General features: G+C 36.0%; 1 protein-coding gene across 7 annotated transcripts in view; it reads left to right on the top strand.

Annotated features, from left to right (window-relative positions):
* SENP7 (SUMO specific peptidase 7) overlaps nt 1-14454 on the top strand; it is a 41067-nt gene that overhangs the window by 16864 nt on the left and 9749 nt on the right. For all 7 annotated transcript variants that reach the window (XR_004747434.1, XM_035315022.1, XM_035315019.1 and 4 more), the window contains 11 exons: nt 1668-1783; nt 2573-2742; nt 3371-3728; nt 4267-4445; nt 5179-5325; nt 6444-6477; nt 7268-7435; nt 8956-9218; nt 10271-10404; nt 11634-11750; nt 13263-13382. Coding sequence is in view for 6 of the 7 variants with exons in the window: in XM_035315022.1 (XP_035170913.1) it covers nt 1668-1783; nt 2573-2742; nt 3371-3728; nt 4267-4445; nt 5179-5325; nt 6444-6477; nt 7268-7435; nt 8956-9218; nt 10271-10404; nt 11634-11750; nt 13263-13382 (1806 nt within the window). In the remaining variant the exon portion in view is untranslated. The remainder of the gene's footprint in view (nt 1-1667; nt 1784-2572; nt 2743-3370; nt 3729-4266; nt 4446-5178; nt 5326-6443; nt 6478-7267; nt 7436-8955; nt 9219-10270; nt 10405-11633; nt 11751-13262; nt 13383-14454) is intronic.

Raw genomic sequence — 14454 nt, 5'->3', positions numbered from 1 at the left:
TCAATTGTGATATTGATGTAAAAGAAAATCTAAAAAACACTTAAATATTTTCATTCAAAGCACTCAGATTACATGTTCTGAATACAAGCATTTAAATAGAGTTGTGGGTTCCAAAATCAAGTTTTCTGCAGTAAGGCTAGCTATTCCTTATCTAGAGCTGCCTGCTCTTTGGAAGACTCTTGTCTTGTTCAGTATATAGAAGGAATGATACAGCCTATCTACATATACACTTCTTGTGGATATGGGCACATCTGTGGTTCTTGGTGAGTGGCAAAAGAATTAGTAATTTCCTCATGGTGTTTATGTAGTGTTCATCACTAATATCAGAGCACTCTGGAAACCTTTATTTATTTTCACAGCATTCCCACAGAGCAGTCAAACTCCAGTTTATAGATATGGCATTGAAGATTGGGCAGCTGTTCTGAAAGTGTCTAACAATTTTGTTTGTCCAGTTAAAGACGGCAAGGAATGTTCTTTCCCTTGGTTCATGATATTCTTTACAGATCCAAGCTCAGCTGTTTGGACCCATATGATCAGCAGTTACGTCTTTGCAAATTGGACTGCAAAATTCTAAGTTGAGCACATTATAAAAAGATTAACACAAAATCATCTTGTACTGATTGAGGTGACAAAAGGAGGAAAGGAACAGATTTTCCAGAGGAGCATTAAATTGCTTTATTGTTTAAGTCTTCTGTTTTTTTCTTATCTTCCAACTTTCACAGCAAATGAAGCAAAGGTCAAGAAGGTTAGTTTCCCGGTAAATTTTCAGAAGAGAAATCTTGTATATTGGTTGCAATTAAGTTCCAGTGAGAAAATATCACGATACCTTATTTAGTTTTATGTTTATAATGCATACACTAGAAGCCAAAGTACAGTTACGTAAGACTTGTCAGCTGTAACTAGCCTCCAGAGAATGTGAAGTTAACATTTGCAATATCAGACTCAAATGTAAGGATGTCATATTGTTCAGGCTATCAGAGCATCCTGTATGTATTCTCCAATATATTAAAAACAAAAACCAAAACCAAATAAAACCCCCACCTGATTACTTTCTTGCATGTCCTTATTTTTAGAGTGAAAGTACAAGCTCAGAGATACATCTGTAGGTCTCCTAGTTTTCCATACTGTAAACCCTGTCTATTTCTTCTCTGTTTCGTACTCACTCAGATCCTTCTCTGTTCAGCCCCCTTCAAAGTTACTGTTTCAGGCTCTTTTGAACAGGAACTTCGTTTTCAAGTCTTTTCTCGTTGCAGGAGCTTACCCTGTGGACTCTATTAGCAGTTCTAAATCTAAATAACAAATACACTACTTTGCCTCATTCCTACTGCATTCAAAGGCAAGGATACAATTAGCTGACTGTTCTTTTTTTATTTTTGTTCTGTGTTCTCATGGTAGTCATGCTTTACAGCAAAATAATATTTCAGTGTCTGGTATCAAGCATGTCAGTTTTTCATTCTTCGTGTCTTTTATAAACATCCATTTCATTAGTGATGTCAGAGTATCTGCATATTTTCATAATGGGGACTGAAATAGTTCGTATTTCATTTGCTGAGCTCCACCTGCTTTTGAGAGGCAGAAATTTGTCTAATCAACTCTTGTTTCATTTGAGGTTTTTATTAAGTATTCTTCCAAAATTAAAGATAACTCTTGGTTAATGTTCTTTACAGGTCGGAGTATTGCTCAAGAATGGCAGATGATGATCTGTCTGAATTGACCAAAGCTTCTAAGGCACCAGAAGGAAGTAACGTCTTCACCTGTAGAAGACGAGAGCTACAGAAGAAAGGTTTGTCATGAACAATAATCTAGCATTCAAATATGATGGTTTGAGGTTGCTGAGAATATTTTTTTTTTCTGAAGTCTAGTGTTACAAGGAGAGCACAGAAATAAAATAATAATTGTTGTATTATTGCATTATTAATATATGTTGCAGTATATATGTTTTCTCAAAACCAAACTTTTACAGGTATGGTAAAATATATCAGCTATGTTTTTAAATAAGAATAAAAGTATGATTAGTCAGATCTGTGAACAAAAGGAAACTGAGAGAAGCCTCACTACATCATTATAATCCCGATTTTATAAAAATAAATCTCTTTATTCTCAAGAATTGAATATATTAGGAATACTGAAATGGTTTGTGAACCCCGCTGAAATTTCTGCTACGTGACTATTTGTTTTTTCTTGTTGAAAATAATGAGCTGTCTGCTGATTCTATAGGGGGAAAATACAGTCTCTTCAGTACTGTTTAGTAATATTTGTGGAAGAGAACAGGAAGTGGAGAATGTCGCATCCAGGAGAAACTAAAAGAAAGGCTGTGGAATATAGAGCACTAATTCATACTTGGGAGTAGTGACTTTGGTTATATGCTTATCTATTCTTGTGATAATAATGTTTCCCATATTATTTTAGGGAATATGTTCTGACAACTACACACAATTAGAAAAGAACTATGTCTTGTGGAAGGTGTCTGCTACCATGCGTTTTTTATAAAATATAACAGATACCAAGAAATACAAAGGTATATACAAAGAAATACAGTGTAACTCATTAAATCACTTCATTTTTAACACAGAAAACAAGAACTGTGATGAACTGGATAAGAGGAGAAGAAACACGAACAATACTTCTCTTAGTTGGAAGGGATCAAGCTGTTTGGATTCTGAGAAAAGGAAAAGAAGATTTAGTGGCCATATTTCTGATGATTGTAATGCACACATTCCAGAAAAATCACTTCTACTGCCTGTAAGTTGCATTCAATTTTAATTTATATATTTGTATACATGCGTGCCCATGCTGTGCGCTTGTGCACACTTCTGTAGTAGCAGTAGCAACATCCAAAATTCAAGAATTGTACTGATAAATAGGGTATCTAGGAGAACTGTTGCACCTGTTGAGTTCAGTGATGCATTAAGAAGAACAAGTATGTATATCTGTCCACAGTATCAGAATATGCTTTTTGTAGCAGAAAGGTTGAGAGAGAGGAATGGAAATGTTTCCTTCAGATGGGAGCATGGAGTAAAACAATTTTGGAAATAAGTTATCTAGCTAAAGTGAAGCTTTCTTCACAGATGGTATAAAACTGAGTGGGGAATTTCTATATAAAATTTGTAAAGTATACCTGATGTTACTGAAATCTTGTGGATGGTGAATTCCTCCTCCTCCACCTGTCATACCCTTCCCAAAAGTGTTTTGATTTATTTTTTTAATCAATTATTTAGATTTAGAAAAAAAAAAAAGGCTGATTGAATCAGCTATAATTATTTTATGTAGCTCATAGCAAAATCTCAGTGATCACTGACCTGAACCATCATAGAAAGTTCAAGGAATAAATATATAAATACATATCTTTTGTCTGATACGTATTTTCTAGAAAGAGCAAAGATTGAGTTCAACTCCATCTCCTGGCTGCAGAACTCCCTGTGAGGATGAACAAGATCGCAGATCTAACCTGGTGCAGGATTGCGTTGCCCGGACATTGGAGAGAGACTCTAAATTAGACACTTCCACCCACAAGCATTTAAAGCCTATTCACAGCTGCACAGTGGAACCTGGCTCAGAGTCTCCTCCCAGAAATATGTCAGAGAAAAAGCTTCCTGCCACTAGTGAGGACGTGATTTCAACACGAATTAGTGCCATCAGGAAATTAAAGGCGGACACATCACAGTACCTGAGCAAGCTGCGGCACAGAATCTGCAGGGGTGATCAGCCAGTTGTTTTGGTTGACCCAAGTATGTACTGTGTCTGTATTGCTGACTATTACTATTGTTACGCTTAGGTACTGGGAGAGCTCACGCATGACTGACTAGTTGAAATATATGGAACAAAAGATTGAGAACAGAGACTGTGTCCAGTACAATCTACTGGATGGTATTGTGCTTGATAGAGGGCAAGAGAGCAGGGTTTTTGGAATTCCAGTCCTTATCTTGCAGCTGGCTTTGTGGGTATGGAAAATAAAGATGGTGCCTTTTAATGATCTTTAAATTGAGAAAAATATTCTCTCTGTTGAAGCAGGTATGTTGTGGCTTACCTCTTTTGATAGTCTTTTAATAATTTTGAAAATCTTGGGTATGAAGTGATAATAAGGATAGAAGGCAGTACTTCTTGTTACATACGGTTTCATGCACACAGGTCATGGCAGGCTGGGATAACATTTTTTAGTATTACATCTGGAAGAGAGAAAAGTTTTGTTAATCTGAAATCTACCATGAAAGAAGTATTCTCACGTCTGAATCTGGTAATATACATATCTATTTTTTTCCTCTTCAGTTGTCCTTTCCAGTGATGATGAAGATGGATCTTCCGAACCAAATGATGGAGTTTCTGAACCAAAATGTACTGAACTGCTGCAGGGTAATAGTACTGATACTAAAGAAACAGATCAAGAGTCTGATGTCCTTTTCTCAGAAAAGCCATTGGAAGACAATGTGGAAAGTAGTACAGAGCAGGTAGTTCAGTTTTTGGCCTATGTATACCATCCCTTTAATTTATTTCTATAGAGTTTATTTCTGCTTGCACATTAGGACAAGTGTGAAATGCTTAGAGCAGATATGAGCCCTGGCCAAGAAGTAGCTGTAGTAACTTATTTCGTAGTAGTTTCTTTTGTTATCTGGTCCAATGTTGTATTTCGTTGTATGGAGAAGTTGAAGCATCTTCATAGACAGCAGATCAGGATAGGCTAAAGTTTCCTTTCCTGTGTGACTAGCAGTGGAATTACAATCTAAAACTAACCATAAAAGTTGTTTCCCCTTTTTAGACTTGATGAGCTTTGTGTTGCCTTGTTTGACCTGGATTTGGGTTATCTCTTTCATCCGGAAACAGGCCAAGAGAGCCATTGTTGCCTCCTCTCATAGATGCATCATTTTGATCATAAGAATTGAATTGGATCCTGTACCTTCAGTATCAGAAGAGGAGTGTTTTCTGTTTCTCTGTGTTTCAAGTTTTTACTTGGCTTTAAACTTGGCTGTAAATTAGTAAAGAGAGCAGGTTGTATCTTGACAATAGAAGGTTCGGAGCAAGATATGATTCAACCTTTGAGGAGGTTATCAGTAATGACTGTGATAAAAACATATAACTTTTATTTCAGAATTTGGCTTTGGGAGTTAATTCTTAAAAACAGAATTTGTAAGACTGCAGAAGGGAAATGCCTCATTTAATGCCCATATACTTTTTTTTTTCCAGCTTTTAACAGAGTCGGATGAAGTTAATTGTCCCATCAGCTTATCTTCTCGAAGCACACCTAGTGAACGGATGAACCCAAGATTAGATTTTGAATTTGATAATCTGTACATTGGGAAATTTAAATGGTTATCAACAGGTCCTGCTAGGGTAAGTTGATGGTGAAATTTTGAGGGTATTTAAAAATGAAAATTGTAGTTACGGTATTTGGTTATGCTACAAATATTAGAATAAAATAATCATAGTGATCAGAGTTGAGATGTTTACTGTGCACTGATGTTGCCATTTAAACAGAAAATTCTTTATTCTGTAGCTCCAAAGAGCGTTAAAACAATACTAAAAGCATTAGTGCATAGACAACATGTGACTCAAAAGGGTATAGAAAATGTAAGTGAAGGTGTACTTTAAATGCAGTACTAGCTCCAGAGGTTTCCACAGGCCTTTGACTACGTTCATTGTATTTATTGCAGTTAAAAAAGTATGAGCATATGTATTTTTTGTTTATAGTTAGACATTTTGAAATACCGACTTGTAATAATAATTTCAGCTTTTCACAAAACAGCAGTTTTGTGTAGCAGTTCTTATGCAGTAATGAAAGCATCTAATGAAAATTTCTTAAATGAATATGCCAAAAACATTCCAGGGACCAGTTTAAATATTTTAGAGTCAATGATTTTAGGTGGAAGATGAATTTTTAGCTTGGGGAAAAAAAAAAAAAGTCATTCTTAGTGCATGTTGCAGTAAGGTAAGAGCAACCTCTCCTGTTGGTGTATATGACAATCTTCAGTTGAAGTGACCATAAAGCATTCTTTATTTAGCCAAGTGTTTTTAACGTAGTGGCAGTATAAGTAGAAACTTTAGAGGCCTACAGTGCAAAACTTAGTATAAATACCAAGGTCGCTGTGCAGTGTCGACTGTTTATATGGTATTTATTAGTTAAATAGTGCAGCTCACAGTTACAGTCTTTATCATGGAGTGCCTAAAAGTAAGTTCCTTTTGCCTAAGTGTTCATCTTTTTTTTTTTTTTTAAAGGAGTCTGTAGGCAACTCTAACTTCCTGCTTATTCTCAGTGTCATTTGGATTCTGTAATACATATTTAGGAGTGTTGTTTTAGGTGAAATAGACAATGTTAAGTCTCAAATTAGGCCTGTTTTCAGTTCATTTGGCTATAAGCAAAGAAAGATGTGGAGATAATAAAATATTCTTACTTAGTTTTAAACAATTTGTAAAAAGCAAACTCATTTGTATTCTTTTTAATCTTATTTCAGTTTATGACCAAGTATATTACGATACCATTTCAAGGTAAGAAAATTTTTTATTTAGCCTTCTCTTAACCATATCTTTAGAGTACAACTGAGCATATTGTGAATAGTTTATAATCTTACTTTCACAAAAACACTGATTCACTTTTAAAATGCACATTTTTCAATAAATGAAAGTGTTGGTATCTCTAATGTAATAATTAATAACAGCAGGTTTTTACATTTTTAAGATAACTTTTAGTTTTAATGGCCTTGCTTGTATATATATACTCCTGTATATATTAAGTGCTGAACTGTATTTAATGTACCAAATCATGTTTTTGAGGTGAAACATTAATTCTTTTCAGATTAGGGTTTTTAGACCCTAAGGTTTATTAAAAATGTATCGATTGACTAAAGCCAAGAGGAACATAAGTATGGATTTGCATTCAGTCTGTTATCCAAAGGTGATGTATGGTTTACTATATCTCGTAGCATTTCTAAGGTGAATTGACCAAAAGAAAATAGGAGTTCATGACTTGCAAATTTGTTAAATTTGTATGTATTAATTCTGGTTATTCTGAGCAAGAATAAGATTTCTCTTCCATGAAGAATCTTGCATTTAGATGTTTAACTTTTGCTGTTACTGTTTGGTATCTTTGTTTTACCTGGTTTGATATAAGTGATTTAAGTACTAAATTCTCAACACATTTACTAGAAGTAAAATATATGAGTACAGTTTTAATGCACTCTGATAGTACTTAGGTCTTAGTATGTAATTACTATGATGTGTATGACTTCAATTATCTATGGTTGTGAAAGAAAGTTCATTTAAATCCTATCTTCTACAGTGGCACTTAATAAGAATATTAAGCTGTCAGTGGATACCCTGGATTTGAGAAGGTTTGGCATGTGGAGAAGTGATGGTGGCTGTTCAACAATAATTTTCCTTTGGTTGTCTGCTGATTATGTAGAAAAGATCGAAACCCAATTAGGAAAGCGTGTTATCAGCAAACCATGTGAGTAATCAGTTTCCCTAAACGCAATGAAAAGGTCTAGCACATGTCATGTCAATAACTGGGTTATTTTACAGTTGCATTTCTGGAATATTAAAGAAAACCTATAGCTTTTTAAAGACAAAAATTGGTCAGTTTTGCTTTTCCAAATATGAGCGTAATGGGACATCTTAGAAGAAAAACCCCAGTGTAATGTGATTCAAAATCACTGCTACATAAATAAATAAAATAAAAGATCTTGTAACGTTGTTCAATTTTGTGTGTGAAGGCCTTTAAAAACTAGTCTTGTGTAAAAAGTATCTCTCTCAAAAATAAATGGGATATGATAAGTGTCCTTACTCTTAAGCAGTGTATATGCTAGAAGAATGGCATGGCAGATAAATGTTGATTTGGTTCTTTGACAAGACTGCTAAGGCAATTGGATTATTATTGGAGAAAATTTTGACTAGATGCCAAATGGGATGGTTAGTATGTAGGTTCTTATAGATTAGCTCTATTTGTTTTTTTGAGGGTGAAGCTCTGTAAGAACTGGGTATAACTTCTGCTTGATTATTCGGAGTGTTTGAATCACGCCACGTTTTTACACTAGCAAAGTCATTACAAAATGACATCTAACAAAACTGTGATGTCAGAGTTGCCTTTGTGAAATTTAATAGTACTTCTACCCTGTACAGTCACTACCTCTATAAAGATAAAATGCTAACTTTACCTAAGGAGCAGGAGTTCTTTGACATGAGACACTGAGTGAAGTTTTAGCAGTGATTTACCTTAACTTTTCTAGATCTGAGTTTATCAAAGTTACTGGTAGTGTCTATAGACACAGCTACCAGTGAAATGAGTGGTATCTAAGTATGAAGTTGTGGGACATTTCTTAGTATTAGGTTATATATCTTGATTACATTTTTGTTCTGGTGGAAACCTTCAGGAATTATTAAATTTCTATGCTTGAATGTTTTAGGCCTTTTAAATATGCACTAATGTAAATCTTCTGAAATGAATGTAGACCCAGATCAGTGGTGGTTTTATAGATCGTGTAAATGGTTGCCACAGTTATGTTCTGCTTTCTTAGTGTGTTAATATTAGAGAAAAATATATCACACCAGATGAAACAACTTGAGGGGGGAAAGCTGCTGCAGCTCCATGTCTCCCAGTTCAGTCTGTAGCAAGGCTAAAGGTGTAGTCCCAGCAGGTATACCTGCATACACAACACATATATACACAGCTGAAAGTGCATACTACAGACAGACACAGAGTGTTCATACAAACACAGACACCAGTAACAGTCTCATCCTGTTTCCCCCTCTGAGCAGGGTGGAGGCCCACTAGTGACCTGACCTCCGCTATCTGTTCCTCTGGCCTTGTGGAGCTGGGCCTTTGATGGGCTGATAGCCTTATGGTGAGCCCAGCAAGGATGTTGGTTGGGCTCTTCCTGCTGTTGTCTCTCGTGCTCATCTGTGGGTGTGCAGGCAAGCATTTATCACATAACCTGATTGTTAATAATATCCATTCTATCATTTTTCCAGCCAAATCTAGCGAATTTGTTTTTCTTGAGTTGTCCCGACCACTCACTGAAGAAGAAGAAGTCAGGCTGTCTGAATTAATTGCAGACATAAGCAAGAAGAACAGAGCACCAGATCTCCCTGAATTTTTATCTTTGAAGCAAGCTTTACCCTTGTTTAAGGACCTGTCTCCTGAAGAAAGCTCTTTTATGAGTTCCAGTAAAGATCTACTAAAGCAATGTGTGACAAAAGAGAATACCTCATATGCTCATGAGCCTGCATTTCAGGTTAGTGAGTAGCTGTTGCTTGGTTAATCACTACTTGCTGGTATTCACATATTCCAGTAAGTTTTAGATCAGTCGGGTGCAGAAAATAAGGTTTATTTATTCATGGCATAAAAAAATAATAATATTTGTTATTTCTCACAAGAGGCAGGATTTGTGATGAGCTGGATTGTATGCACAAAGGAATAATGTATAGACCTCATCTGTAAGTGGAAAATAGTGAAGCTTTCAGTTAACTTATAGTTGTGTAAGCTTAGAACCAGTAGGGATTCCCTGCTCTTGTGGTGTCTCCAGGGCAGCAAGCCAGGAGTCAATCAAGTTAGGAGCAATGGAGCCATTTTTCAGTTGAGGCAGAAGTGAATGGGTGCAGCAATGGAGGACCTGTGTGTCTTACTCATTCCAGACACCTCTAGGCTTCCTTATGGGGGCTTCGCAGCTTGAAATGTTATATGATTCCTAAGGCTGCTAAAGAATTGGGGCTGTGAATAGTTAGATTTCTCAACACAACCCCACATCATTGTCACTTCAGATATTATATATGTTTGTTCTCATCAGTAAAAAGCACAGAGACAACGCATCAATCTGGGTGGGAAACTTGGAACTTAAAAGTAAAACTGCTCTGCTTCCAGTTCAAATTTATATATCTTCAAGGTGAATTGTTAACTAGATTTTTAAAGCTTCCAAGAATACACAGCTCCTAGTAAGGCAGTTTGATATTTGTCTTCCATCACCCTTTTAGGCCCTGTTGCTTCTCCAAAACTAATTCTGCCTCCGTTGGCTGAGTAATCCATATAAAAAGTTTAAGAGAGTGGTTAGAAACAGATGTAGACCAGCCACTATATTAAAGGGGCATAGATTTTTTTTTTTGTCTGAGCACTGGCACATTATCTAAATGCTCATTTACGTATTTATACTTCTACTCTCCAGCAAGGTTCCTCTTCAGTGACGCAGCGTAGTCCTGCGGGCTTCAGGCTTGATTTTTGTGTGTTCTGTGTTACATATCAAGTTGTTTTATGGTTTTTATTATTGCTTTTTTTTTTTTTTTTTTCTGGTAGAAATCAAAACCAAAAGTGGCCAGGCCCAGTTACGCCCTTGCAAATAAGCAGAGTAGTGGCTGCTATTCTATCTCTCTGTCCTCTGCACTGAATGAAGAATGGAAAGAAGTAAGAGAAACTGGAACAGTTAAGAAGTACGTATATTTAATTTTAATGAAAAGATGAAGATAGGGCAAACTGATTTAAAAAGTTGATGGAATGAAAGCCCTGGCATGTTCGAGTTGATTTGAAAGTGTTGCATGGAAGTTGTTATAGAAATTTAAAATATCATTAAATGTAAATGTAACTATTGCTGTTTCAGTCCTAATAGTTAACAAACAAGATGGGTGTTACAGGATGAAAAGAAAAAGAATCTTATAGAAGTTAGAGCATACCTGAACTGTGACTGCAAGGTCATATCATGGATGCATCAGTGGGAGGGTAGGGACCCTGTGACCTCTGTGAGTGTCCACTAAGTCCGTATTGCAGCAGAACAACTGCTAACTTAAGCTGTCTTTTTTTTTTTTTTTTTTTTTCTCTAAAAATGTTTTCTTTCACTGTTCTGTCATATTTGATTTATGTATAACTAGTTGGTCATACAGTTCACTAGATATTACAGGCCCTTGGTTAACAAAAGACATGCGAAAATGAGCACATGAATGTGTAATGCAGCAGGATGGTAACAGTGCTGTCATGCCTAGTTCTGTATGCACTAGTCTGTTAGTTAACATACTTCTACTATGGCAAATACTAGTTAAGTAAATTACTCTGAAGAACTCTTGCCTTATGCTCTCACTGTTTTTGCTGCCAGTTGTTTTTGTTTCTGTTTAAGAGCTTTTCTGCAATAGCACAAATGCTCAGTTTGTGATCTAAGTTAAGTAATATGGTTGTTAATCTGTACCGTTTTTATACACTTGCAAGTGTTGAGGTAACTAGGGCAGTTTCAAACCACTTATAGTACATATGTTGTATGGTGCATAAACCCAAGTTTCTTGCTTGAGAATGGAGGAGTCCTTACTGGAGTCTTAATGAATAGAAAATTACTGTTCATTCATACCTTTTGAGAGTATATCCCCTAGTATTTCTTCTCATTTAGTATAATCGCTTGTAAATGACTGTTAGCAAAAGAAAAGAAAGGTGAAGGTGAAAAATAGTTTCCTTTTTAAAAGCTTTCTCAAAATTCTAGTGTTTTGGTGTGCAGTGTAAACACACACTTTTATAAACACTCATACTATTGGGTGAAGGACTTTTGAGGTAGTTAATGGTTTTAAGAACTACCATTTGTTTTCTAGAAATTATTTTCCACTTAGAACAGCCATACTAGGAAGTGTCAAGTAAAACTTTTTTTTTTTTTTTCTGTTATAATGTGATTTTTGTTTTCTAGTCTGATTGTTTATCCACCCCCACCTGCAAAAGGCGGACTAGGAGTCACAAGAGAAGATCTAGAGTGCTTAGAATATGGGGAGTTTCTTAATGATGTCATCATTGATTTCTATCTTAAGTAAGTAATCAGAGACTTAATTGTCCCCTTCTTCCTCAGACTTGATCTGGACTTAACTGTAACTGTAAATATCGGTCACTAAATATGCTATAACAGTTTAAAAAGAAACACTATGATGTGGTAAGTTTTGCTTTTTTAAAAGTTCTTGTGTACCCTTAGCAGTTTTATCTGTTTCAATTTCATTCTCGTTGGCCCTCAAAAGGGCTGTGATACAATCTGGACAGAAAAGCTGGAGAAGAAAAAAGGCTGCATGGGGACCTCACAGAACAGGAAGTGCTGAGCAGTTTTCATCAGGCAATTGAGTGAAGCAGAGGGTCTGTAGTAGGTAGTTTATTTACTATGTTTGCATGAAATTGAGTATTCTCAGCTATTCTTTGCAAGAGTTCAGGGATTCTTCTGATACATGGCTCCTGCAGAAAGGAACATAGCTAATACTTCTTGAGGAAGTTGTGGTTGCCTTACCAGCTTCATGCCATCCTACTTAAGTTACTTGTGAAAGTAACTTCTCGAGAACTGGCACTGTAGGCCAGTTTCCTTGTGCTGACTTAAACCCAAACAGAATTCTGGCTTTTTTGAAGGTTGTCTGCAATAATTTAATTTAGCTCGGCATCCAGCATGGCAGTAGTAACTATAGCTAGTAACAAGCCAGATAAAACTTCTAGCCTAAAGGAATGGAAAGGAAACGTGTACCAGAGTGTTTTGTTGCAGTTTTACAGCGAAGCCCTCCTATATTCTGTTCTAAACTAAAATAAACCACGTAGTGTGACCCTTGCAATAGCTAAAGCTCCTTCTTACCAGAAAAAGGAGATTTGAATAAGGAATTTAATGCCATTATTGCAGAAAGCCCTCTGCTTTTAAAATTTCTTAGACTTCTTCCCATATTCTCAGTTTTCATCCTGTTGCAAACTGTATGGTAAATGACAGTGTTACATAAGCCATCAGGTGAAGCTGGAGGCACCTTGTGTAGTGTGACTAAAATTTTGAGAGCTTGGCCTTCTAGGATTACATAGTAAACATTCAGGATAATGTTGATTGTAAAATGGTCAACAGTAAAATCATAAAAAGTGAGTCCCTGAATGTATGTCTCAACTTTCACATGCATAACCTGTAGAAGTAAAATGGACAATTTGTACTACTAAGCTGTTCTATGCTTTTTGAAAATGTGGAAGTATAACACTACATAGGCTTGTATTTGGCCAGATTTTTAATCCTGGTTTAGTTGAAAAGCCTTGAAACATAACTCTGAAAATAAATGTAGCAGCGCTGAAACTGGAGCACAAACCTGAGATAAAAGCATTCTTTGTAGCTGTTTGGGCTTTACATGGTATCCATCCATCTGCCTGTTCAAAATAGAGTAGACAGAAAAGCTTGGCACGTTCAGCAGCTGTGAAGACAACTGATAATAAGCGTAATCTGAGTTTGCTAAGTCCTTAAAGTAATTGTTCTTGTTTTTATCAGTAGTGATACTTTCTAGAAAGGAATATAACAATTTCCTTCTTTTTTCTTTGGTAGATACCTGCTGTTGGAGAAGGCTCCAAAACATCTTGCTGAACGTACACACATATTTAGCAGCTTCTTCTATAAGTGCCTGACCAGGACAGAAAAGAACTCCGAGGGAGATCCCAAAGTTTCGTAAGTTAATTTCAGATGGCATACTGACCAGAAGTAAGCTATTTGTTGCTGTTATTCAGATGTTCAACAAGATTGTCTCCAAATTAGCACATAAAACAGTAATCAGTGTTCTCCAAAGGACTAGTAGTTAAATATCGTAGCTCCATATTTAAGCATTCTTGTGTTTTTCATGAAAATCTGTACGCAATTCATACAGAGTAGGAATAGAAGTGTTACCGCCTTTCTCTAACTTTGAGAGTCTTCGCTTTAGGCGACTTTACGGATCTTGATCATTTTATTATAAACTCAGAGTTTTGCAAGGTACCATGTAATTTTAAGAACTTGTACATGTAGAAATATTTTTACATTTACCACATAATTCATGCTACATATTAGTAATAAATTACTGTCCAGTATTTTACTAAGAAATTTTTCTTGCACATCAACTGTATACATATGGGATTTTTTACACTTTAACATGCCAGAGTTGTACAGTTTCACAAAAAGTTGTCAATAAGAGCTTAAGAACCCTGTATTGCTTTGTGCTTCCAGCTAAGTCTGTATAAGGGGTGGGACTGTCCCTAGCACGCTTGCAGTTTCTTCTCAACACTGGTGTTTAAGAGTGCAGTTTCTTGTAGTGATCATCTGCCAAATGTTTTCATATTGTTTTCATCACTCTGCTTGTTAAAGTTTTTTTTTTTTTTTTTTTTTTTTAATCCCTGAACTGACTTTTTTCTATTAATAAAGTCCCCATTTTTTTCATTGTTTTGGTGAACTAGGGCACTTGCAGAAAGAGGGGTGCCATCTTGTTTCTGTGTCACAGTCATTGCTGGGTGAAAGCTGTGTTAAAGAAAAAATGCGACTTCTCAAGTATTTTCAAAGAAGTCTCAAAAATAAAAGAAGTTGTGCTTCTTTGAATGTCTCCCATCAGTTTAAGTGCCTGTCATCTGACCCTGAATGTTCTGGGGTGGAGACAAAATGGTCCATGTTAAGAAAGCTGTTGTGCCTTGGTCTGATTCCTTTTACAAGGCCAGACTATCCATAGCCTTCTCATGGAACTAGACTGACACTTAATTCACTGTATTTCAAGGCC

Source organism: Oxyura jamaicensis, chromosome 1 (genome assembly GCF_011077185.1).
Source record: "Oxyura jamaicensis isolate SHBP4307 breed ruddy duck chromosome 1, BPBGC_Ojam_1.0, whole genome shotgun sequence".
NCBI classification, from domain to species: domain Eukaryota; kingdom Metazoa; phylum Chordata; class Aves; order Anseriformes; family Anatidae; genus Oxyura; species Oxyura jamaicensis.
The sequence above is the reverse complement of the archived record's forward strand: the minus strand, read 5'-3'. Positions and strand labels throughout refer to the sequence as shown.